This window comes from Acanthopagrus latus, chromosome 2, assembly GCF_904848185.1.
Source record: "Acanthopagrus latus isolate v.2019 chromosome 2, fAcaLat1.1, whole genome shotgun sequence".
NCBI lineage: Eukaryota > Metazoa > Chordata > Actinopteri > Spariformes > Sparidae > Acanthopagrus > Acanthopagrus latus.
Genome location: NC_051040.1, coordinates 28065137 through 28091705, shown reverse-complemented (window position 1 = coordinate 28091705; position 26569 = coordinate 28065137). Strand labels below are relative to the sequence as shown.

The following is a 26569-nucleotide window of genomic DNA, read 5'->3' as shown; positions in this document are numbered from 1 at the left end:
AGATTTGGAGATTTAGAATGCAATAACTGAAAAATACAAACATGAATAATGTCAATAAACACCTGAGGCATTGAAATCATATAATATTATGAGATTTTAATTCATCACTGTATTCTCAGAAGATGGATTAGAGAGTACAACAGTAATCTACCTCAGTCTTTCAGTACAACCAGCTTTTACTCTCTTTACTCTCCCTGTACCTGTTGATGAGCTTTCTGCCTGGATGGCAACATGTAGCATCAAGCAGCTAAGGCAGGGCATGGACCAATAAACAGTGAAAACACCTTCATCTCATGTCACCTCACACCGTCTCCTAAAAGGATGCACTTAAACATCACAAAGACAAGATGGTAATACCTGACTGCCACCTCTGACAGCCTGTAAACCCTAAAAGCCTACCACTCAATGGCCAACTGTCGGATTGACTGAATATGTAAGGGCACTTAAGGTAGTCGGTAATCCTCCTCCATACCAACTGATCAGTTATATTGCAATTCGTGGGATCACAAAGAACATGTCAGCTTGGCGGTATGACAGTATTTTTACTTATTTATCTCATTTTATCTGTGTGTTTCTCCTTGTTGTGTTAACGTCAATTAATGCCTTTATCTTGACAAACGATTCAAAATAAGGAGATAGAATTATACCTTTGTCACTGGTCTTTAAAAATGATTAAAATAGGACAGGTTATTAAAAATTATCAATAATTATCATTATCAAACAATGAAACTTCGCTATTGTGATAGATTTTTCAGCTGTATTGCCCAGGCCTACTGTCCGTCTTTTCTCCAGCTTACAAGGCAACATTAATGTTGTGAATCACGATTTTAAATTAAAAATTGAGTCATATCAATAATTTAAACTTATAAACTTTATAGTACTGAACCAGAACTTTACGTTTATTTGGATCTTGTAGCTTGGGAGAGGCTGCTGTTCCAAAAACATATTTGAAATCACCATTTTGGCAAATAAACATATATAACTGGACTCTGAATCAAGAGCTACTCATTAATACAAAAATACTTGGTAAATCAGTTTGCTGGCTTTGCACTGTCCTGAAACTTCCACTGACTTTGTTGTTCTTGCACACATCTGTCTCCACTACTACTACTACTACTACTGAGAGGTGTGACATGTCAAGCTGAACTCGATGTATCACTGCAGGGCTACACAGTGGGGCTTCACCGATTGATGCTCTCACATGTACTTTCAAAGTTAAGCACCAATGAAATATGGGCAGCACATAGAGGAGGGGTTGGGTTCCCCTATGATCCAAAAAAAATCTCAATCAACTTTGATCTCCTTTGGTCTCCTCCCTGCCCAAGCCAAGCAAGTTCTTAACAACTCAACTTCTGAGCTGCTGCTCGAGGTCTACAGGAGATGGACTGGAGGGCTGAATCATGTCTTGTACAGCACACAACTTGTTTTTTCAATCAAGTCCCCTGTAATGGCCACCTGCATGGTTAATTAGACTAATTTTACTTTGAAGGATTTCCTCCATCAGCTTTGTCTGAGTGATGAAATCCTACCTGAACACATTCCTTTTTGCCATAGTTACGGCAGGTTTAGTCATTTCGTGATTGAGATTTCAGTTTGTTTTATTTTTCTTGATGCTGCTCTGACTAGCTTGAACTTTTAGACAACGATGTCCCATGCTTCAATGCCCCAGTCCAGATTTCACACCATTTGAATCAGATTTTGAACACAGTTTTTGGGGGTTTTTTGCTCACTGCCATTCAAATCTGAAACCGTGCCCACACAAACCTGTAGAAACAGGTAAACTAAGGTTTTTTGACTGTTAAACTTAACACTTAACAATGATCGAGGCTCATTTTGGCACAATTTGTGGATTTCAAGAAATTGCATGACCCTAATATATACCTAGTTTTCAACAGTCCAGTAGAGTGAAGTATCATCACTGAATTCCCAAAAGGAAACCTGATTCACAATGTCCCAATGCTATCTGATTTCCTATTTCATTCCATGCAATATCCATCGGGTCAGGGATATTTGTTACAATCCCAGCATTGATCGGTTATAAAAGACATTCACAGAGAACTAAAGCTGTAAGGTGTACAAGGAAAGGGGCATTATCAAAAATGTAAATGTTTAATTTACCAGTTGAATGAAAAGGTTTTAAAGCTCTGCACTTCAAATCTGCCTACAGAAAGGAATGGGATGTCATTGTAATTTTAGTACCTAATCATGAATACTGTATTGAAAGATGAAGAGCAATGACGGATGGAGGCCTTGGTATTTTATCAAAGGAAACTAAGAAAAAAATAGGTTTTCTTGTTTCATGTAACCTTTGAAGCAATTTCAGTTTAGATTTTAAGTTCACGGGGTGCATCCAAATACATCTGAATGCACCATGAAGTCCCTGTTCCTGTGCTGTGTGCTGTCCATGTGTGTTAGGAGCTTCACACAGAGGACAGAAGCAGCACTGTGGTAGAGACTAGGTACTAGTATTTATCTGTCAGTGTAGAAGATAACCTTCAGAGACTTATTCATCAAGCGGAAAATCTAGCTGCATTTGACACTTGGCTGGTGTTAATTTCCAATGCTGAAACATCCACGAGGCATAATGGAACATATATTGGAAGATCAATCTCCGGATTTAATGAATTCAATAGCGAATAATTCCGATTTCATTTGGAAAATTAAAGTTTGGGTTTATGCTTTAAATATTAAGAGGAGATTCTTCCAGTCAGCAAAGCACTGATGGCGGTGACTTCATATGTGACAAATGTTTCCCAACCGCAATATTCTGACAGTTACAACAGGTATCGTAGATGATAGAATATATGCATTAAATACACATTTGAGGCTGCAGGCCACAATGAGACACACAAACATTCAGATCATTCAGAGACATGATCATTTCTTTATGCTCTAATTGTAGCCATGAGAATGAACAGGTAGTGGGGGCAGTGCTAAAAGCTAACACACTCACACACACACACACCCAACACATAGACAAAGAAACTGACAAAGCGAAAGTAAACATGAACCACTTTCAGCTCTCAAGTCTGGTCCTGTTCAGTGACTAATAATGAAACTGTTCACTTTTCCCTCCCAGAAGATAAACATGCTCTGTCACCATTGCCAATATCTTCAAGCCATAGCTGTCTTCACATAAAAAAACATCTGAATCCAACTACAGGCTAAAAGAAACGCAAACTGAATTATTTTACTGATTCCAACTTGTTTAAGGGGCCTCGATTAGAAGAGTCTAGATTTTGGTTCTTCATGGTCCACATAGTCAAATATATTTGAACTTATAGGAGACAGCACGTGAATCAATGTTAATACTGTCAACAAATCTGTCCCACAATTTGTACCAGGGGACATTTGGTTGTATGAGAGAATCACCTCTTTGCTTCCCAGACCCAATGCTGGTAAATGTTTAAATGTTTGTCCTTTGACTCATACCTTAGGATATGTAGGCATTTGTCATGTCTTTTTTTTAGTTTTTAAACAAATTGGTGCACAAACAGCCAAGTATGTAAGATTTTTTTGGATGATGAATTATTGGAATTGTTACCTCAACCCAGGAAGTTATGTTTTCACTCATGTCCATTTGTTTGCTGCTTGCTTTGTCAGCAGGATTACACACAGACGGCTTCATGGATTTTCATCACTAGATGGGGAATCTTTTACACATTTTTGTAAATTTCTCAGGGAATGATGCATCGATCTTGATGAAAAAAAAATCTGACATATTTAGGTGGCTGTTATGCATGAGTGAGTGCAAACTGGGACTGTTGGGCCTTGGTGGAGGTATGCGCTCTGCTGACAGCCGTTCTAGTTGTTAATGTGGAGATGGTCAGTTGTGTCTTGTGCTCTGAATATTTTGCAACCAGCTTCCTGTCATCAATGATTCTAATGACCAAAGTTGAAGAAAAACATCTTTTAGTGATACTGACTAAAGTGGTGCTTTCTAATTGAGAGAGTGGTAAATACTATTTCGTCCATACACTGTGCCACTGAATGCAGCACCATTTTTCACATACACTATATACACAATAACATATTTGTCATTAGTTGAGACAGCGGTGGTCTTACCAAAAGTAGGACTTCACATGCTCTTGGATCAACACCCATGTTTCCCCGAAGTCGTCTGATTTCCACAGCTACAGCAGGGGAGAAAGACGGTGTGAGGAGGGGGAGGGGGGCGGTGTGGGGTGGGGGAGAGGGGGATGGTGCACTGTAAAAATGTAGGTCAAGCTCATTCCTTCATTTTGGCTCTTACACATGTGACAAGGAGAACGCTCAAGAAACGGAATCGCACTGTTGTGCTTGAACTCAAGACAAGGAAACCAAAAAAAGCTTTGATGCACAAACCTCAGCAACCTTTTGTGTTTTCTCTGTGCTACCAGATACTGTACACGAAGAACTAAAATGGACAAGTGCTGAAAAATTGATACAATCTCAAGAGGTACAACTACATTTAAATGAAAATCATATGGAAATAATTCAAGATTTTACATACAGTAGGGTCCATTTTTGCATTTCTTTAGAATGTTGTTATATTTCATTCATTACAAATTATACCAGTTTAACAATCTGAGAGCAAAATCTAAGAAAAATGATTTTAATGACAGCATGCACTCAACCTGGAATGGACTCACAACTTAATGTAAAACCTGATGACTCATGTTATCCCAGCATGATTTGGTTGTGTTGCAAAAACCTTCTTGTGATGTCTATATTAGTAAACTTTAGTGTTGCTTGATCATCAGAAAATGTTGTGAAAATGCCAAAATACATCCCAAATTTTGACATAACTAAAGACCAAAGGAGATCAAGGAGTCCTGACTGATATGGACTGTCCCTCTATAGTCACCTGACCTCAACCCCATTCAACATTTATGGGGGCACTTTAAGATGGAGAAAGCCAAGCACTCTGTGACATCACCAGAAGCTTTGTGGAACACTGTCAAATCATGTTGGATAACATGAGTCATGCCAGCTTGAGCATTAAATTCGAAACAAAAGCAAAATAGAAGTGTTTTTAACTACTGTTAATTTAAGATATGACTCGCCAGTTTTCTTTGTTTCTACAGAGAAATTTGTTCGCTGAAAAACTCGAAGCCTCTCTGTCTACAAGAAGTGACTAAAGAAGAGAAGGCCAGCACAACCATCATCCTGCAGGTCTTTACCTGTTTGTTTGGGTGGGAGCTGTCGTAGCCGAGCACCAGGTTGGATCTTCTGCTGTGGAGCAGCAGGTCCGTTGGCTTGAAGGGCAGGGAGAAGCCCTGGACACTCTTGCAGAAGTCAAAGGTGTTCCACAGGTAGTTATGGGTGGAGTCTACAAACAGGTACTGAAGAAGAAGAAAATACAGACTTTAGCACAACAACAAAATGTAACACTTTACCTTGATGCATTTTAAAACATCAACATATTGTAATTTGAAAGTATTTTGGCTTTGGTTTCTTTTTTAATTTGACTCTTCTATATTCAGTGCTCCAGAAATACATGTATTCCCCAGCCCCATTACAAATTTTGATTATGTAACCGTACTTTGCTAATCCCACTTTTCTCAGCTCACTTTGATGTGCAGTGTGACTGTATTCCCAATAACGACTCAATTCTGTGTAAACAGGGCAGAAAAAAGTCATTGAAGCAAATGTTTCTCAGGTGCTTCAGTGATATCCGAGTGCAGTGTTGCAGTGGAGGTGCCAGATCACTAACGTACAGTCATGCTTGAACACCGGCAGTGTTCAGTTAAAAAATCTATTTCATATCAGCGTTCCGTTAAAATATGTGCAGCTGTCTAAACCTCAATGGATATTTTTTACTTTTTAATGCAGTATTTTTTTGATGATTGATCGATTTCTACCTAGCAATACAGTTCCCCAAAACTGAAAATTCCAACAGAAAAAACAGAAAATGGCTTCATACAACTCAGCTTTTGAAATCAAAGTCTTCAGAGGCCCTGAAATCTCAAACTGAAAATATTTTTTTACGCTATTTACAGTAGTTGCTAAACTAAAAGCTGAAATAGGTACACAAGCTTGACCACGTGCCAAGGGCATAAATAACATGTTTTCCAAATCAATCTGGGATCTCACAACTGTATTCTCACAACAACTGCCCAACTGGATGCATTTCACATCACATTTCTTGGCTCTCTTCCTCTTGATTGATCAAAAGCATCTGTTAGATTAGATTACAGAAGTTAGACTATCACTGATCTGAAAACATGTGCAGGCATCTGCGTACATCCAGTTTCGTACTCATTCAAAGCATGGGAATCACTTTCAGACATCAGAAGAATGTAGTCTGGATCATCTTTCAACACAGCTAAGAGGATTGCTGAGGTGTCATAACCTCTGACTCGACAAAAAACAAGTTTAATGATACAATACCGTACAATACATGCCAGCATACACAGTGAAGGAGGGTGCAAAATTTACTTTTTGTCCACTAGCAACATGGCGAGTGAATGTTCAAATTTTACTCACCATAAAGGGTCTACGGTGCATTTTTTTGGCTGGTGAGTAAAACAAATCTTGCAAATGTTACCAGACCAGAGGCTGGTAATATTGTTGCATCCTGCAGTGAAGCTTTGTTCAGCTGATTATGGGGCTGCTGGTTCTTTGTGATATCATGCAGAAACACAGAAGAGATCCTGCTCTTTTCCTCAGCCTAACCTATATTTGTCCAGTGCTATCGCTTCATCTCTGTCTCCTTCCCGTTATCTAAAGCCCCCCTTCTTCACTGCACTCCATCTGGTACTGAACCCACCTGAGCCAGACAAATGACCCCTTGACACTATGTCAGCCCTGTGAATCATCCTCCTGTGTACATCCTCTACATGCAGGGATGCCGCGTTCATGTTCACTGCTGTGTTTACTGCTTTTCTGGTACACAGCAACCAATTGGTAAAACATGAAATCCTTTATGCCACGATGATACACTAATGGAATGAAACATTTCATCATTAAAATTAATTGAGTATTAGACTTAGACATAGACTTTCCTCTATTGTCATTCGGATTTCACTTGTGCAATGGGAATGAAATTTTGTTTCAAATGGCTCAGAATGAGATACATTTAAAAGAGATGAGGCCACCTTTATCCTTATAATTGTCTTGGCCATTCGACCCGTTATCCTCTCTTGCCATTTGCTTTCTATGACAGCTGGCTTTTGGGTCTTTCTTGAGGTGTGCACATTCCATTCACAGCTATAACATGTTTGCCTTCAGACTTCTTGGACAACGTGTCATACAAACTGGTTTGTTCAAGCATTCCGTAACCCTTTACAACACTCTCAGTGAGAATGTTTCCATTTCTATTGATCAGCCTCGTATGTCTCACGAATTTAAGTGGAGTTCAATCAAACTGTGCCAACTCAAATGCTTCTTTTCAAAATGTGCAGAACCTGAGGCTCAGAGTGCATATATTCAAAAGAAAACCAAAGCCACAAAGTTAAAACAACATCATAGACCTCTGAACGTGGTATTATGATTCCACCACTTCATCCATTTCTAGTAGCTGGAGGTAAGCTTCTGAGTGATGATCATCTCTATTCATTAAGAAGAAGGTCAGGGTTTATTGCATTATTTTGGCTTGACTGGTTTGGACCTCATCATCAGATTCAATGGGGTCTTGAAACTGAATTGGACTCCCTTATTATCTTCACGAGCTAATTAATGCTAGCTATTAGGACTATTGATCATACACTTAAGATCATAACATTTTTATCAATCTGTAGGCTTTACTGGAACTGAGCTAGGTTTTATCTTCAGCTCCGAAGATGTGTGGTGTGCCACAAGGATCTATTTTTGGTCCAAAAGGAACGAAACATTTTAAGTACCTGCTGTCAGACACATGCCATAGATAAGTAATCATCTCATACACCTCAAACGTGTATTTCACCTAATTTTCATAACCTCCCCTTGAGCAGTGCACTTCCTTATTGCTCAGGGGCTGTTAACTTTGTTTCAAAAAAACATGTGACCATATCCTGCACCTGTGTCTGTAAGAAGTACTGACTCCTGTGACTCACCCTCCTGTTGTCTGCAGGGCTGTGGTAGAACTGGGAGATGACCTGCTTGTTGCCGTCCTTGGCCTTGACCCCTGAAAGCTGAAATTTCTCCGAGACGAGTGTGAAAGTGGTTCCATAGTCATAGGAAACATAAACCTGGAGACATAAGAGATTAGGAATGAACAATTAACAATTTTCATTTCGAATATGCTTCTATTTTAAGTACATGATTAGCTGTGTCTTGAAAAGCTTAGCAAATAAAAAATTAAGATGGTTAACTTTAAATAGCTACAAAACATTTTTACAGAAATTGGTCACCTATTAAACCTGGCATAATCATCCCTTGTTTAACAGACCACAAATACAGGCCTGTGGTTTGATTCATTGAAAATAATCACAATTTTTAAATCCCCCCCATCCCCCATAGGAAGGATAAGCAGTTACAGATAATGAATACATTCAAAGAAACAACAAGTTTGCCAACCCAATAAGCCCAACATTTTAGTCCATTATTTGGTCTGGGGAAAAAGTACTCTGAGACACGAGATATTACTCCTTACCAAAATGAAATCATTCCATTAATCTGCAATTAATTAACAGGCTCTACTACATTTGTCAGGACACAATTAAACATTTAAAAATGTCTTTTCTTGGAAAGAACATCCGGCTCCCGATTAATGGATGTCTAGGTGATATGAGGTATAATATAAACTCAGAAAACTTTAGTTCATAGTGCAGTGAGAACTAATGACAAGCATTATGCTCTAACCATTTAATGGTTTGGCTGTTACTCAACTCAAAGATGATACGGTTTGATTACTTATCTTATTGATCACTACTGGTCAAACATATTTTATATGTCTGGAAAATACCGATATTGTGATATATGTTTTCATACAGTTTCAAGTAGGGATGTAACGATATCAAAAACTCACAGTATGACAATATATGATCCACGGTACGATATTTATCACAGTATTCTTTTTTTAAATAAAGAAAAAAATTTAAAAGATTGTCCTTTATGTGTAAAGTATTTATTATTTGTATAAAAGCTGTTTTTATTTTTTACTTGAGGTCATTCTGCTTTCTTCAGTAGTAAAATAAAAGTAGTCTTGCTATGACCTACTCATGTGTAAAAAGTAGCTGTAAATTGTCCTTAGCAACAAATGACTTTGTATAATTACAAAACAACACAGCAGCCAGTAGCAATCCCTCCTTCCCTCTGTTTGTACAGTGGGACAACCAGGGCACCCAGGGGTTGTGACAAGGGAGGACAACCGAGAACAGACACTCGTCTGCAGGTTCCACTGATCTCCCTCTCTCTTGTCCAGCAGATGACCAGAGCCACAACACTCTCTGACAGGTTTTCATTTCCTAACTGTATGTTCAGTGTCTGTCAGGTGTTGGGTTGATGTTGTGTTTTTCTCATGGTTGGTTTATAAAACACGGACAGCTAGCAGTGGAGCTAATATAGCGGATTGCGAGCCGCAGTGTTTCTTGGCTTGTAAGGTGAAGCAGACAGGACGGGTGGCAGAGCAGAGTCAGCCTGCCCTGTGAACAGCCAGCATGCCTGCCCACCTAATGAGCATAGTGGCACTCGGAGAATGGCTGAATAGGTTGGGGTGTAACTACAGCTCAAACATAGCTGAAAATATGTAAATCTATGTACAAACACACACAAACACATCTTCTGCTGCACAGCTGAATCATGGAGGCTATTTAGCGATTATCAAAAAGGGAAGACGTGAAGAATGTGTGAGGTTCTACCTATCAAAGGTGAGAGAGGTCGTTTTGGCTTCCTATCTCTCTTATGCATGGTGGAGTTGAGGTGTACTTACAGAGCTGGTTTTGGGCCCGGTGGCTCCTGCACTGTCCCGGGCCAAGGCCACGATGACATTGCTCTTCTCTCCAGCCCAGTGGACCACCATCTGGTTGTGAGAGTCGTTCAGGTTGGCCTGCAGGAAACAGGTTGGACTCAAGTTGCAACTCATGGAAGAGGCACAGACACACAGAATATCTTTTTCAGATGAGGTTTAGACCAGTTTAAAAGCCAAATACTGGGTTGTAATACTGATTTGGATAAAATAAAACCCCTTTAAACTAGTACACTGGTCTAGATGAGCAAAACCAGAAATCTGCCAAAGCAGACTTCAGAGTAATGCAAGCTAAAATCCAACCTAGATATAGAGATATTGGGCCACCGCAGAGCAACAGAAAAACACAAAATAACAATTTAGCAAATGGAATTATTATCATTATTATCATTGTAATAAACCTTCTTAAAACTATAATATTATTTGCATTATCTCATTGGTGTTTTGTTCTTAAATGTGTATTTAATCTTTTTAAATCACACATTTGATGCCATAATATTAATAATATTAATTAGTGAAGAAAAACAAGATGTGAATTGTTACCCATTCTTAATATGACTGTGAATATGTTTTATACTGAGGAAGAGGAACAGGTACAACAAATCAGCTGATCTGCTGACAATACAAGAAGATACGAAGACATCTCATCAGCTCAGCATCAGCTCATGTATGACTTATCTTCACAGTGAAACCACAACCATCTGTAATGATAAAGACTCTAGCAGAGACGTGATCAACTCGTTTCACTTCTTTCAGTTTTGAAGTTAGAGAGAGACTGACTCTCTTTACTTGCTCAAGTGTCAAACTAAACCAATGCACAGAGATAAAGAACAACAACACTCAAGGAACTGAACCATCCTTGCAAGCTTCATGATAACTCCTCAAAGTATGCATACAAACAAGGCTGTGACCTGACACAACCTCATACTGTAGAGCCAGTCAGAGCAGTTCCAAAAATAATACAAAACCCACTGGGTGCATAGTCTCAACAGTTTAATGAGCAACAAGGGCTGCACTGGGAAATATTATTACATAAAAAAACGTGAATATGAATATCTGTGATGTGAAAGGTGTCACTCGTATGACAAACTCACAGAGAGTACTAAAGACCATTTTATCATCTGTTTTGGTTTTCTGGCTAATGTTGCACCACGCTGGGTGGTTGAATAAGCAACAGTTTGCTAAAATGCAATGGTGTTCATTTGTTAATGATGTAATTCCAGTTTGTTCCAAAACCCTGACAAGTCCAAAATAATCTATTCTTGCAGCTTCAAAGCGTGCAGTTTCATGTCTGTACAATTTCTACCTACGATGTTTTATTCTGGGTACAGACTATACGATTAGAGCCAGACCAGACGTAAAATATAAGTGATGGGCATCACGGTTGATTGTTTTATCCTGTGTAGTCTATTATAGTAGACAGGACTCCAAATTAGAAACATCTACTACAAATCCAAAAGCCGGTAAAATATGCATGTGGCTGGTAATTTTGCTTAATTCCCCAACCAACAAAACAATGGTAATATACTGATTTGCTGCTAAAATTTGAACATTCTCTAGCCATTTTTCCAGTGGACAAGAACAGGTCCTTTTCATGGCATGTGACATCACATCTAGTGTGCCTTTACGATGTCCAGATGGAAAGACTACCATGTTCAGATTTACTTTGCCTTCCACAACATATTCCAACCATTGATCAATAGGACTGCAGAACATTATTCTGCTCCAAGTTCTAATTCGGAGAAACAAAGAGGAATGATGTTGGTGTCGCAGGTTGGCATTGTGAAACAGAGGAATGGTGAAACAGAGGAAGGCATGGAAGTCAGTAAGCTCTGACCAACATGTATTCTGTCATGTCACTTTATGACTCTATTATCACCTAATCTGACACAGTGACCGTTTTAACAGCCAAATATATTGTACAGTCTGAACCGAATCTCTCAATACTTCTTTTGCCTCTCTGTGTCACCCAAGACCAAGCTCATTCATGCTACCGAAGGTGCTAACTTTTAGCAAAGAGTCAGCAAAAAACGCTGGAAACTACTATACACTGAACAGATGGAAATGGTGCATATGCTGGGGATGATTTTCAGCTGTGGATGAACATACATCTGCTGCTCTGGTGAGTCTGTGCAGCAGCAGGCCGGTGTGTGTTCGACTGAGTTAGAGCAAACTACAGTGTGTGTTCAGGGTAATGAAGGAACACCCTGTGCAGCAGGGTGGCTCATTGATGTGTTTCATCGTTTTTGGACAACAATGGAGCTGTACAGCAGAGAGAAACGAGCTACATAGACTGCATTTGTTAGAAGGATCAATTCATTATTGGTTTTGGTCTTTATGAGATTAGATGTAAAACCCACAGCATTGACTGACTTTTCCTTTTAACCATATAAACACCTTTGGGATAAAGGTCTGAGTGTGTGCGTATGTTTAGGTTCAGCATGTCTTTTTCCGTGAACAAGGTGGGTGATGTAATGACCTGCTGCATCACATACTGATTCCACTGTCAGTGCTCCTCCCATAGGGCACCTAGATCAATAAAAAGAAATAGGCTATTTCATCTTTTTCATTGTCACTGCCTCGCCATCAGTGCTGCTTTCCTTCCCCTATCTTTTATTGATGATTCCGTGAGGGGGCAGGCCTGTGAAAGGGCTCTTTTTTCCCTTCAAAGGCCCCTTCCGCACTTTCCGAGTGGCTCACACCGTGGAATAAACAGCAAATACACTTGTTGCCCCTGTCAGCTGTGAGCAGACACAACCCTCGACCCACTTCTGATGTGCAACGTCAACTCACACAACAATGATGTGGATGACAGTGCTAAAACGCTGGCATTGCCATAGCGCGATGAAACGGAGCTTGATAAAATATTCAGCTCAAAACATTTTCGCAGTTGAGAACAGACACTGGCAGTGCAGCGAGTGTTGCAGGGCCCCTTGTGTTGTTAACATCAAGGTTTGAATTCAACATTCTGCAGCAACACTCAGCAACAATACAAGGAGGGATACACCGAAGATAAAGCAGAGACGCCAACATCGCCACCCACAGAGGCTTCAAAAAAATCTATAAAGCAATGCACCACCAACACATATTGTCTTTTAGTTAGGGGGATGGGTAAGTCTAGATATTTATCACAAAATAGCATGAGACACAAGAGATTGATGTATAAGAGATATTGTCTTTTGCATGACACTGAAGTCATTGCTGGAAAACAGCAAAGCCAACATCCTGCAGGACTAGACTGTGCGTCGCCAACAAGACATCAGTTTAACCTTTTACTCAAGTAACTTCCAACAAAAGGACGAGTATGAGCAGCTGTCATGATGCCAGCTTCCCTGATACACAACTTGTTTTTTTCCATCAACTTGCTTTAGTCATCAGCTTCCTGCTCCTCCTTCTCTCCATCTTCCTCAGTCTGCCTCCCCCAGGGCCACCTCAGTAAAACCAGGGCTGTCTCGGGGTTTTTCAGCAGTAAATCTCTGCATTTTAGGCCTCATTGGCTGCGGCGCGAGCGGGCCAAAAGGGTGCCAGCGGCTCCACGGACTGACACAGCTGAATCTACAGAACAGCGGTGACTGTGAGATAGAAAGTGTTTGCCAGGTTGCAGCAAATTGCAGTATTAGAGTTAACGCTGCAAGGGACAATACGGATATCATCGCTGCCCTGATCGTAGGTGGTGGATCAAAATGGAGGCAGCACCACTAAGCACGGGCTATCGTCACCGTAATGAGGAGCATTTGCAAAGCTCCCTGTTGTCTCCTTATGCAACATGGCACCTTTGTTGTAAGTTCCATATACTGCTACTATGCTCTGCTAAGCCTGCAGAGCATAGACTTTGTGTTTGGCTCATAATTTAAGCCTCGCAGCTCTCCATCAGGCTCAACTCATGGACCCTTCTCACACAAGGCTACACCAGAGCTGTACAAACATGCTCATGTCATGGATGCCCAGACAGTTGGCTATCAGACCAACACCAGCCTTTTCCATACATTCTGATCAGAGGACCTCTACTTGAAACTTGAAAATTGCACACTCAACTGCAGGTGAGCTGCTGGCAAACAGGCACAGAAAGCTTCTACTGCTGAGAGAGTCGATTCAGAACAGCAGTACCTTTTTTTGTTGATTTCCTGTGAATCTCTTGTGGATGTGTAGGTATCTTGAATCCTGCACTCAAATGGTGGATTCCTCAACTCCCAATAAGAACTACTACACTGGGAGGAAGTAACTAAATGTATAAAGAGAAATACCAATATAACATTTTGCCAATACTGGCCAATCATGAAGACATATCAGTATCAGCATGTACTATGTATATGTTGTCCGATATGCACCCTGTCCCCCTAGGAGACTGTAATGCAGAAAGAGATGCTTGGTATAAATCAGAGTGAATACATTCCCAGTTAAGTCCTCTGATGTCATGTCACAATCAACTTTATCATCTAAAGTTGATTGTTGAACTGTTAAATATCCTACATATCTAACCACATTTGAGGGAATTGAGGGGTATTGATATAAATATACATTTTGCATATAATTGCAAACTCCTACTCTGAGCAGGAAGCCCAAACAAATTCTACAGATGTGGTGTGTGTTTCAGTCAGTCAAAGGTTGATTATCTCAGTGTTGCCATGTACTGTGAGCAATATGCTGTCTACATAGAAACACCGTCCTCATCAACCTCTGTCAACCTTCAGCAACATTGCTTCAATCTTGTAACCAGAAGCAGAAGTAATATAGTAGTAATCTGGAAGGAGACAACGCTGAAGGATGAAGGGCATAGCATGAGGCAGCTGTGTCCGAGCCAGGTGTCTGTCTGAAAATAATACACACCACAGGCTAACAAGAATTCAGTATTGGCCGTGGTATAATTCCTATTTAGCATATTGCATATGTGTTGTTTCCTCTCTCCTTCTCCCCTCACACGCTGCATTGCAACATGGCGGAGGTGGCTCTATAAGTGGCAGGGAGGTGTTCCTTATCTGCTCCTGTACATCAATCTCTGTGACAGCGGGGAGAAGACAGGGGGGTGGAGTAAAGCGCATCGGAGACAGCCAACAAGGCTACTGCGCTGCCATGGTTTCTATGTTATCTCTCACACTCACATACATAATGCAGTCTGTCTGTCTCGTCTTGTGCAAACCCTTCATACCTGTCAGAGCTGACAGGACACTGTAAATCCAGAAAACAGAGTCAGGAAGTGCACAGGGAAGGGTTTTCACTCTTTTTGTGACGGGTCACTCTTCAGCCAGACCTTGAGAGCCGACAGAGTGGAACAGTGAGTTTATGCCATTTTAATAGTTCCCCACACCCTCTGTGGTGGGGGAAGCGAGATTAATATCTGCACCGCCACATCCTGCTCACATATTAAATAGAACACAAACAACTACATGGCAATAGCCCAAAGTTACATAAACTGGTATATATACACCAAGAATCAAATATTAGTTGAGAAATGTTTTTGATAAACTGGTAGATGAGTTCTTGTGACTGAAACAGGGACAAATTCCAAACCAATGACTGACTGATATTTGTCTTTAATAAATTTAAGTTGACGGTGTTACAAATTTTGGACCGAGACTCATCTGATCTAGATGGATTACTGCCAAAAGTGCATTTCAGAGATTGATTTGTAAATGCATTCACGCTACTTCACTGAGTAAGCATTTAAAATCCAATAACAATGTTGGACGCACAATGAAGAGTTTAAAAGGGTCAAAACTTTCATTACAATGGAGTGCATCGCATAGAGCTGGGTATCACCACGGGCCTCCTGATTCTATACAAATTCCAAGCTGATCGGTTCCATATTGACTCAGTTGGGGATATTTCAGTAACTATACCGCTTTTGCTTGGATATGAAAAAAAAATCTGAGCGAACCATTGTTGTAAACCATTTCTGAAAAGGTGGAAACTGATTCAAAGTGCTCACTAGTTAACCAGCACTTTAGCATGTCTGCCAACATGCTAGGAAGAGCAGTCCTCCCAAGACAAGTGTGCAGTGGTGGATGACCAGAGAGAAGGACTGAAAATAACCCTCAAATTAGAAGTCTCTTTTCTGGTTAATGATGACGTTTTCCTTAAAATAAGACAGAAGATGTCTCATTAACAAAGCACAGCTTCAGTCAAAAAATAACTAATTAAGTTGAACTTAAAAGCGATTAATAGAGGTGCTCCTGAGCTCTGCTAATGGTTTTTCTTTGCTGTACTAGCTTTAAATAGGACTGGGCACTGGTTTTGAATGGGTTTGTGTCCGTCAAGTCAGCAAAAGATAGCTTTTGCTCTGTCACGGCACCTCCATGCACAAAGAACCCACATTACACATAGAGCTGATGAAATTCAGGGAAAGCAACACGAAAAACACAAAGCATCTGTTCTGATAGAACTTTAGTTTATCAGTCAGAGGGCTGATGAAGAGCAGGTGTGGGCTTTAACACTGGGGTAACTGAGGGAAATTAGGTATGTGTGCTCCTAACAGAGATGAAATGAACAACAAGAGAAGGATATTAATCCTCTAGCTGTCAGGCTTCTTACATTTGTAATGATCAATTTGTCATTTTCAATATGTTTCATTATTCATCCCCTTTGACTTATTTAGACTGTCTGAGAACAGATCAAAAGGTCAATGCAGTAAATGTGAAATCAGTCATTTTTTTGCGACATACCAACTGTTTGACTAGTTTGACTCGCCGTCTCTAACCGGCCAGTCCTGTGTCCACAGCTACGTGTCAGCTCTGGAAAAAGGTTTATCATTCTGCTACGGGTGAAAAAAAACGGGTGAAAAAAAACACTCTGAGTTTTGGATTTCTGTATGTAGAGAGACAAACCTTGGAATTAAAATACTGAACAATAAAAATGAAACAGCTACTTGCTTGTTTAGAGTTGTTAGCTCACTTTTTTCTTGAATTTAAGAAACTGTGGTGAAGAACTGTAGCTGGCAAGCTAACCACCAACACCCTACCCAGCAAAAAATGCTTTACAAAAAACATGACTCATACTACTCTGTCAGCTAGCTTGCTAACTGTCAGTTAGGCCCCAGACACACCAAACTAAATCAGAGAACTCGTGACAACCAAGGCTGACTGTTGCACCAAATCACGCCACCTACACCAAAAAGCTGCGCTTGAACAGAGCACAAAAAAAAACATCGGCAAAAGGGCGTAGCTTGTACTTTCTGCACCTCCATGAGAAGAAATACCTCTCCATACCAAGCAATCATCAAACAAATCTTTATCTACTTATCTTTAAAATCAGGTGCCAAAAATACAAAATTGTTTTCACTCACTTTAAATGGCGTTGTGTTGTCCCTACATGCTTACATGTGTATTTGTGCCACATCGCGAGCAGTGTAGCGAGGCTTTTCCTTTCACTAACAAGCCATTACACGCAACTGGCTGCATTCCTTATTTGTGCTCTGATCCAAATAAAAGCCTCTGGTCTTGTCTAGCTGCAGGGTTTCCTACTGGCTGTCTGACAACAGTTGAAAGGCCTTATTAATATATATTGATTATTTGGGGTGAAACCAATGCCATTTAGACATTTTCAACTGCTGTGTTTCATATTGGCAAAGCATATTCAATGCCATCAGAAAGTGTTCACAACAGCATGACCAGGCATATATGTGACGCAGCCTCTCTGCGTTAGTCATCCAGACCAGACGAGTGCAGGTCAGACGGGTCTCATCAGAGGATTAACAGTGGAAGTGAAACTTACACCACTGACACAGTTAAACTAACTGAAGAAAATGCTGCTAATCTATTACGATAAGATAGAAACTAATTCCCTCAGTAGGTGTTGGCACATGAACAGTCTGTGATATTTCCCATCATCCATCTGGAAGACTAGCTCAGCGTGTTGGAGTGGTTCCACAACAGGGCTCATTTCAAGTCTTTGCATCTCCCAGCCTTAAAATATTTTTTTTTTTTCTTCCACAAAGAAAAAATATCCACCAGGAAAATGTGATCCTTTCACGTGTTGTCAGGCAGCTTCCGCTGTCTTTACACAATCATGTGGAACAAAAGTTAAAAGATTTTTGGGCTACCATCACCAAAATTACACTACATTTGATTACAAGGTTTTTGGTTTTTTTTGCATCCCAGGTTTCACAGCAGAAACAGAAACCACTCTTTTACATCTGCTGCATTCCTCTCTTTTCTTCCCACCCCTCTGGCACTTTGATATCCCATTGGTAGCGTGGAGGAGTTGGGCTCTGTGTCTGGTACTACCAAGGAGCGGAACGGAGCAACAATACGCTTGGGCATTTAGCCTGCATCCCCCCCACCCTCCACCCTCTTCCCAGCTCTGAGCTTTCCATTTTTCAACTGTGGGGGGTGGGGGCATCGTGGCCAGGGGAGCATCGGCGGCAGAGCCAGTCTCAAACAATGACATCATCTCTGCAGGACTGGCAGGCAATGAGGGCTCGCTGCACGCTCTCCAGTTTGCATGTGTAAGTTAGCTTGTGCTGTTATCTAGCAGCGTATTTCTGGCAACAGGGAGGAGGCACAATTGAGCCACTGTCCACACAATGTGACAGTGGGACATCCCTGTCTGGGTTCTTTTCAGGTTAGCCTTCACCATAGGAAGCTGTTGACAAATTGAGACAACAAAAACTACTTTAGGATTAGATGAAGCAGGCAAATGGAAATTAATTTGTCTTGCTGAAACTGAATGTTTACAAGGCTCTGATAATGAAAGGCTGGTTACTGTGTGGAATGGAGGCACTTGATTGAAAATAATTATTATATTGAAGGTCTTTAAGGCTGAATGACAAGTGGGCTGAAGTTGTTCCATACCAAGAAAGCTCTGCTTGAAACATCTTGACAGCAGCTGCACAAACTCAACCAGAGAAAGACTAATGAAGATGTTTTCATACTGAAGCTAAGTGCTGTTACACACTCACACACACAACCATTTTTTGTGCCTCCAGCCCGAGCTCAGGGAGCCAAGAGCGAGAGTCAGAGATGAATTTTAAGGAGGCTTTGAGAATCTGAAACGGCACGCAAGTGTTAAGGGTAAAGATGTGTGGCATGAAGCTGTGCGAGAGTGTGTCAGCAGGAGTGTGTGGTGGTTTGAGGATGCAGCTCGTGGGGGACTGATGCTGCTGTAAACACTGCTCCAACTCTGGGTGATTCACTGTCACTGTCAATCACACACACACACACACACACACACACAGGTGGTCGCCTGTAAAAATGTATGCTTTCTGTTTTTGAGTCAAAGTTGCCTCTATTATTTAATGTCGTGCACAGTACAACCCACCTCATCCATAATGCCTACTTAGCTAGACGTTTGGCTGACTGCTGCGCCTAAACATGACTAAACTATCTATACAGTCAGTCAAACATTTGACTAGATGATGATAGTGTTGATGAGATGCTTAGGGAATATAGTTGATCTGTGATCCATTCAGAACAGTGTGTAATTCATAGCTCAGAAATTCAACAGAAATAGATTATTCTCTAACTCCATCCCCCCACTCCGTGAATCACCCATCAAACCGCCCTCCTGTCAGTTCCCTGGAGCCAACAGCAGAGAACTGGCAGGACGAACAAACTCCAGAGCTGTCCGAAAATCACTACATTTGGCTAATAGAGACTAAGAGTCGTCACTTGGTTTACTTCCATTGGCCAACTGCTACAATGAGTCTCAAACTGAGTATTTTTGTCCGCTTCCTGGGGCATTTGGTAGTTGATTTGTGGGTTTTGGCCCTACCTGTCCGTTATCAAAGGTCTGAGAGCATTTTCTATTGAAGTATCTAGTTGGCTTTCACATTTTTTTAGATTGTTTGTCCTCAGACAAATGTAGTTGACTCCTGCCATAGGCTGTAACTTTGGGTGTATTCAGTTGTGTAACTAAAATTGAGCATAGTCATTATAGAAATTGACAATAAGAATAATGTTTAATGCAACTTTGCCAATATATGCTACCCTCCTTTGAATCCACAGCTCTGCTCGCTGACTGGCACAGCTCCAGTCTCTTTAAATGTCTGTGGCAAAGTAGCCTTTACTGTTGAAAGGATATAGAGTGGTGTAGTCTGTAGTCCTCAAACCCAGAAATCACTTCCAGTTCCCTGTTTCACGGTCAGTGAGTTTTTTGAATGTGTTTTCAGTTAAATGTCTGAAATAAGGTCTGTGGTTACCACAGGCTGAAGATATTTACATGTTTTGTTCTACAACATTAAAAACATCATTAAACGGCCACAATTTAATTATAAAGCTCTTTCGTGTGTTAAAAATGGCGGTTGCTAACAAGTGTCTAAACGAGCCTACAGAGGCTGTCGGGGACATTAAACACCATCACAGTGAACACAGAGACTCATCTGCTCACTAGTCCTTCATTACAGGCCCACTTTAGTTACAAACTATTCTACCTCTACCTTTACAACTTGTACATCACTCAGTTTACAGAAAATCTGTATAGTAACTGTGTTGTAAGACTACAATGTAGACTGCTTATAGACTAAAGATACCTTTTTACTTCTAGTGATTTAAATTAAGCCTCAAAATCCCAAAGGTGATGTTCATCTGTGAAGATTATCTTGAACATTAACATTTGGTAACATTTGAAAAGTCTAGAAGATCTGGAACTGGAAGTCAGCTGGCTCAGCTGGTGGATGTCTCTGATGCACATGGTGTTTGGGCCCCACAATGTGGAAGATCCAGGTAATTTTATATCCAGGAAGTCATACTTTTTGGCTTTGCGCATCACTCCAAAGTAGAGCACTTTTGAAGAAATGTTAACCAAAACTATCAGCAATAACATTTTAGGTTACCTGGATGTTCCTTCTTTGTATGTTCAACTACGCTGACTAAAGGCTCTCTGAAATGAAAAATGCATCATTTACTCAGAAGAGTTTTCAAAAGCAAAGACCCATCAGTCTCAAAGTGTTTGAAACTGCATGTGGACGTTTTAATGAAGTGGTCACAGGCTGACCCTAACCCTAACCCTCTCTCTATGTGATGTCCACTCAAAATGTGCTGCATATCTGCTACATTACATAACATTCGCAAAACAGACATTAATTAAATGTGAACTTGCGTTGCTGGAGTGAAATGCTCCTGTTCACGGTGATAAAAATGGAAATCTCCCAACATACCACAACATATATTTGAAATTCTTGCACGCTCACTGTTTTGCTTCTTGCTGTTTATTTACACTCCACAGTTGTGCGAGCACATGATGATTAAGAGGGGTAATTGTAGCATCAGGAGACCAGAAATAGCAGTGACACTGTCTACGAACAACCACAACAGCTGGTGAACGAACTGCAGATAGGAGGACTTAAACCTGTTTCATCTTGTCATTAGGATGCTCCACTCCCATAGCCACCACTCTTGTGTTTCCAAACAGCTGACTATATAACACGGACACAGGGAGAGAATGTACAGCTGAAGAAATAAAACGCTAATTAATTTAACACAACCAAGCATGTTATATTTGATGGCAGGAGCAGCACAATGGTTTTCAATCTGCGACAGGTTCTTTCTTCCAGCTTGCTGAGACTCAAGAGAGGTGTTGATTTAACTATAAAGTTCATGTGTTTGTCAATTACAATAATAAAAAGATCTAATGTAGGAGTGGAGAGTATCCTGGATTCACTACCACCTCTGCTGAGTTGGTTGAGTTTGTTGATTTTCATTACAGTACGTATCAAACTGGCCACTTTAATATCTCCAAGCTGAAACTACAGTGGGATATCAGACTATCACTTCTTGAGGTACAAAGTTGTATTCAGACAGGATGGATCTGGGCAAGCCGGTTAGCATACTAACTTCAGTAGACATCTCTGCAACACAGATCGTAGACGTCTTTGACAGACCTTAAACACTGTCGTCTCGTCACACACTGTCCATAATTTTGGCTCATTTTTTAAAATGTTTTAGACTAAAATTCTGGCCATATCTTATGAATTACCTCTTTTAGGTACATGTAGTCTTATTTCATCCTATCCTGAATATTTACTGAGGCCACCATCAAACCTCAAGCCAATTCAGTTACCCACCGATTAGGTCAATGGATGCATAATTAAGTATTCAAACTGTACCCCCGCTAAGACATTTTCTAATTACAGCGTCTGCTCAGGCTTCTCAACAAGTCCAGTCATACCACACTACAGGCCAACAGGGACAACAAGCTGAAAAAAAAAAGAAAAAACACTTGACAAGCTCAGCATTTAATAAGAACGTCCGCGGGTCGCATCTTTCACAGGCAACGAAACCTGATCCTGATGTGACTCTCTGGAGGCTATTTGTCCTGTCTGCTGTGTTTGGACTGCGGGTGTCACCAGACAAGAGAGCAGCAGGCAGGCTGATGACGAATGATGGAGAGAAACACTTTGCTCCGCTCACCTCTTTTCCTCTACCGAGCTAATTCAGTGTTTGTCAACCACTGTCACCCACTCATAAAAATGACTAACACCCACACTGTTTTTTCCCGTCTGACAGATCCAGATTTTTTTTTTTTCCTCTTTAGCATGAAAGTTATTTTCACCTGCTTTCACATTCATTTTGCAGCTCTTGGGGTGATTCCCAGGATACAGGTGGTGTGCCAAGCCAACAGCAAGTTAATGATGGCTTAAACACAAAAATGGATTAGTCTGATAACAGAATAGATATAAGGACACTTTATTTGTTAATTAGTGAGGAAGGTAAACACAGTGCAGTAAAGGGAGACTGGGAGACGACCTGTGGCTACAAATCAAGTGGGAATAATGCAACTAAGCTGAAGAGAAACGTAGAGCTGTACCACCCTGCTATTAAAGTCACAGTGGGTTAGCTAACTATAAGTCCTGATGTTAATTAAGTATAAATTCGCAAAGGCTGATTTAGTGTTACTGACAGTTGGCTAAGTCAACTTGAGGCAAATTTGCTAGCAAGCCACATTGGTTTAGCCAGACTGGAAACCACTGTTTTGCTTTCATAACAATGAAGTAATGAATGAACAAGCCTGGCTTCCATTCAAACGCTGGCTGGGTTAATGGGTTAGCTAAAATCCATTCAAGGGCTTGACAAAGACGCTCTCATTTTTCCGAGACCAGTAAATGTTTTGGTCGAACAGCGATATGTGTAATCATGTGCTGTCCTGTTGTTCAATGATCAAACTGTCTGACATGTTTGAAAAGAAACCTGCAAACCCGGAGCTGCTGGTTATGCAGAGGACTGCTGGCCTAACTGAGTCACTGTAGCTTAAAGACAGAGAACATTTTGACTAAAATCTAATTACCTTTCATCTACTAAAACTGGGCTGAAACGATGAAGGATAAAAATGAGAATGATGTGACTAAAACTAATGAGTATTTTCTTCCAAAGACTAAGACTGCAACTCAAATAGCTGCAAAACGTAACTGATTTGAGAAGCTGGATCCAGTGAATTTGGGTACGTTTTGCTTGACTCGTGATATGATCAAATGATTGTCAAAGCTGTTTGATCTGTGAGTCATCTAATTACTTCAGCTCCGCCTGTAACAATATGTGGAACAGCCGTAACATGTGATGAACAGATACATTTCCCCTTTGCAGTTCCAGTTAATTTGTGTTTACTGTGGTTTCCAAACCAGTTCAGACTAAGTTTCACAATGCCTCTGCCCTTACTTTTGCTATTTTTCTTTTCCCCCCACCTGGAGAAGCCAGGCAATTCCCGTGCAATCATGTTTCATTCAGACTGTTACAGTTTGTTCTGAGACGCTTCATTACACATCTTCCATGGTGGTGTTGTCAAGAGTGTGTTCAATAGCTATATACAGCGCCGGAGGCTAGGAGGGTGCAACACCCTGTGCAAGACGTCAGACTGCCGGATGAAATGTCTCTGGAATAAATGACAGTAGCACCGCTGCCAATAACCAGACACCAACACTGGACTGTAACTGTGACAGGGAGCATGGGCTGCCCAAAAAAACAAATGCAATTGCTTGCAATCAAGTGCTTTTCTGTAGGAGTAAAATATGGTCAGACGTGGCCAATTCTTTAGGATGGCCAGTGGCAGCAGCTGCTGGGCTGGTGCACAGGTACACATCAGGAGGAGAAGGCTGTGTTCTCTCATGTCTAGGTAAGACTCCAATCCAAACCCTGTTTAAAATATTCCCTCTGACCTTGCATGACTGAATTGTTGGACACTTACTGTACACATTTACAAATATGCCGTCTTCTCCTCACTGGGCTTCCACCTATTCAAACAAATACAACTCAAATACTGATTCAGTGACTGTAGGCTGCCACTATATGACAATACAGCTGTTCGATAGCCTACTGCAATTCAGCCAACGTCTTTGGTTGTGTTCTAGCAGGTGTGTAACTACAGTATTTACAGCCGTATTTTGAATAAAGTTAGAGCTCCTTTGCAGTTGTGGGGTCCTCGTCATCAAACTTTTCTTAATTCATGTCAAGCTCAACATCTTCTGAGGCAGCGGGGTGAGGGGAACAACAGCTCGGAGCATGTTTGTCACCTAGCATTAGCACCCCTGTGCTCTCGGCGCTCCTCTACGGAGAGAACCGCCGCTACGAAAAAAGCATTGTCTCCTCGTCCGTCGGCGCACAAACACACCGAGGACAACACCGGAGCCGTTCGCAGAGCCGCCGGGGGTTTTCTGGTAACTTCGGCGTGAATTTAATCTACGTAGTGACTAGTCACGTCTTCTTCCCTGCGCTCAGTGAGCTGTAACGTCCCACAGATACCCTGAGGGCACCAGGTGAACCGACCGCCTCAGAGACGCGTTCTGCTCCGTTCACCGGGTGTGCTGCTTTGAGGTTAAACGGGTCACTCTGCGCCCCCTTTCTCTCCAGACAACGGTGAACGCAAGCGCGACTGCTACATCATATCAGATGTGAGAAATGATGTGACTTAGAAAACAACACTCGGGCTTGCGTAATTTCTCCAAGACATGCTTGCCAGCTAAGGGCAGTCTGAGGTGATGCACAGTATTCAGACAGAGGAGAGTGGTCCCGCTCAGATGCACTACATTACCTGTCCGTACACCTTTGGCATGGCCGGTTCACCGGTGCTCCGGCGGCTTCGATGCTGCGGGTAGGCGCCGGAGTCCCACCCGCCTTCAGCGGCGCTACGAGCGGCCAGAGGCAGCGGCGGAGCCGCGGCGCCTCCTCCATCTCCGTCTGCCAGACCCTCGTATGCTTCTATTGTGAAAAATCCTCTGTTTTGCGGCAGAATGTAACGCTGCTGCGGCTGAAGACGAAGAGTCGACGAATTTATTCCAACAACCCAGAGGACTAATAAATATAAGGCGCACAGAGCGGAGGACTGCATCTTGCCTGCCTGAGATATCGCCATGTTTGTGTATGTTTCGCTTTTGCGTTAGGTAAGACTGAAGAGCTCCGTCTACCGGCAGTGATGCCTCTGATGCTGCATTCACAAGCCATGGGAATGTCGGGAAGGACGGGACTTCTCAGTTCTGAACATGCCTACACACAAAGGCAGTTAACAAGCCTCATATGCTCCACTGTGTGTTGTTTCTATTAGGAGACAATAGTAGAAGGGGAAGGCCCGGTGACAGCCACACAAATAAACATGCATTTAATAAAGAAGAGACTGAAAAGGATTTGGTTGAAGAATATTTGACATAATTACATGAAAACATGGGAACACAGCCGTCTCTCTGGATGATTTCTATGATTTAATGCAGTCAGTTCAGGTATTTTGCACACAATTCTAATCAATACTCAATTAAGATGAACAAAGCCCTTACCTATTCTCTGTTGTAGTGCACACTTATGTGCACTACAGTATTTAATTCACTTGTGATTATTCCAGGTTCAAGATTAATTTATCACCATGAAATGCAAGTGGCAGTTCCTGCACTTTATACAAGACAGCCTTCTTTTTTTCTTTTTTTTTTTTTACAGTGGAGTGTTGAGGATGAGTTGAGGAGACTCACAGCCTGGGTAAAGAAGCTGCTGTGTAGTCTGGTGGTATGGCAGCAGATACTTCTGTATCTGTTGTCAGGTGGCAGCAGGGTGAACACACTTGCTGTGTCTCAATTCAGGGTCTGCATCCTTCAAAGGAACCAGCCTTAGTGATCTTTGAAGGCAAGTCCATCAGAGAGACCTTATTAACCACGTCAGCTGTTTATAAATGAGACGGTCTAGCCTTCAGAGTATTTCCTGGTTGCATCACCAGATGTATTGCCCTTACATCACGATTTCTGATGCTAAGGCTTGCAAAAGTGAAGCCCTTTTCTCTCTTTTCTTTCTTCTTTTTCAGCGCACAAAGAATCTTGGGATATGTTAGGCCACAAAGAAGAGTAGCGAGAGGTAAAGAGGTAAAAGAAGGCCGCATTTGCGGGCCGCATGTGGAGGAACCTTCAAATTGGAACAGCCTTCACTTGTAATGACGTAATTGGCCTTCAAATGCGGCCTCTGAAAGATGCAGAATTGAGACACAGCAACTGTGGCTGGGTGGGTGTTGTCTTTTAGTATCTTTGGACTCTGTACAGACATCTCACTACACTGATGTCACTGATGCTCTGTAGCTGGGACCAGTGGTGTTCTGGTGGTTTTAATCACCCCCTGTAGAGCCTTCCTGTCCTGGGCCTTGATAAACCATACTAATGTTTCCAGCAAGGGTGCTTTCTATCAGCTGATCACCAATAAGCTCCTTGGTTTTAGTTAAAACTATTATTACTGCCAACAATGGTCCTATACAGTTTACACAGAGGTATTAAATGGATTTCGACAATGGTATAAACACTATGGCAAAACT

At 41.4% G+C, this 26569-nt stretch overlaps 1 protein-coding gene across 2 annotated transcripts in view; it reads right to left on the bottom strand.

Moving 5' to 3' along the window:
* Positions 1-26513, bottom strand: part of sorl1 (sortilin-related receptor, L(DLR class) A repeats containing) — a 94149-nt gene extending 67636 nt beyond the window's left edge. Inside the window, exons 1-5 of one of the 2 annotated variants that reach the window (XM_037073324.1) lie at positions 24821-26513; positions 9833-9949; positions 8016-8150; positions 5163-5324; positions 4066-4133 (exon numbers count right to left, since the gene is read on the bottom strand). In XM_037073324.1, coding sequence (XP_036929219.1) covers positions 4066-4133; positions 5163-5324; positions 8016-8150; positions 9833-9949; positions 24821-25141 — 803 coding nt within the window. In that variant the 5' untranslated portion in view covers positions 25142-26513. The remainder of the gene's footprint in view (positions 1-4065; positions 4134-5162; positions 5325-8015; positions 8151-9832; positions 9950-24820) is intronic. The other variant, XM_037073334.1, reaches the window with a different exon arrangement.
* Between the last annotated feature and the right edge of the window lie 56 nt (positions 26514-26569).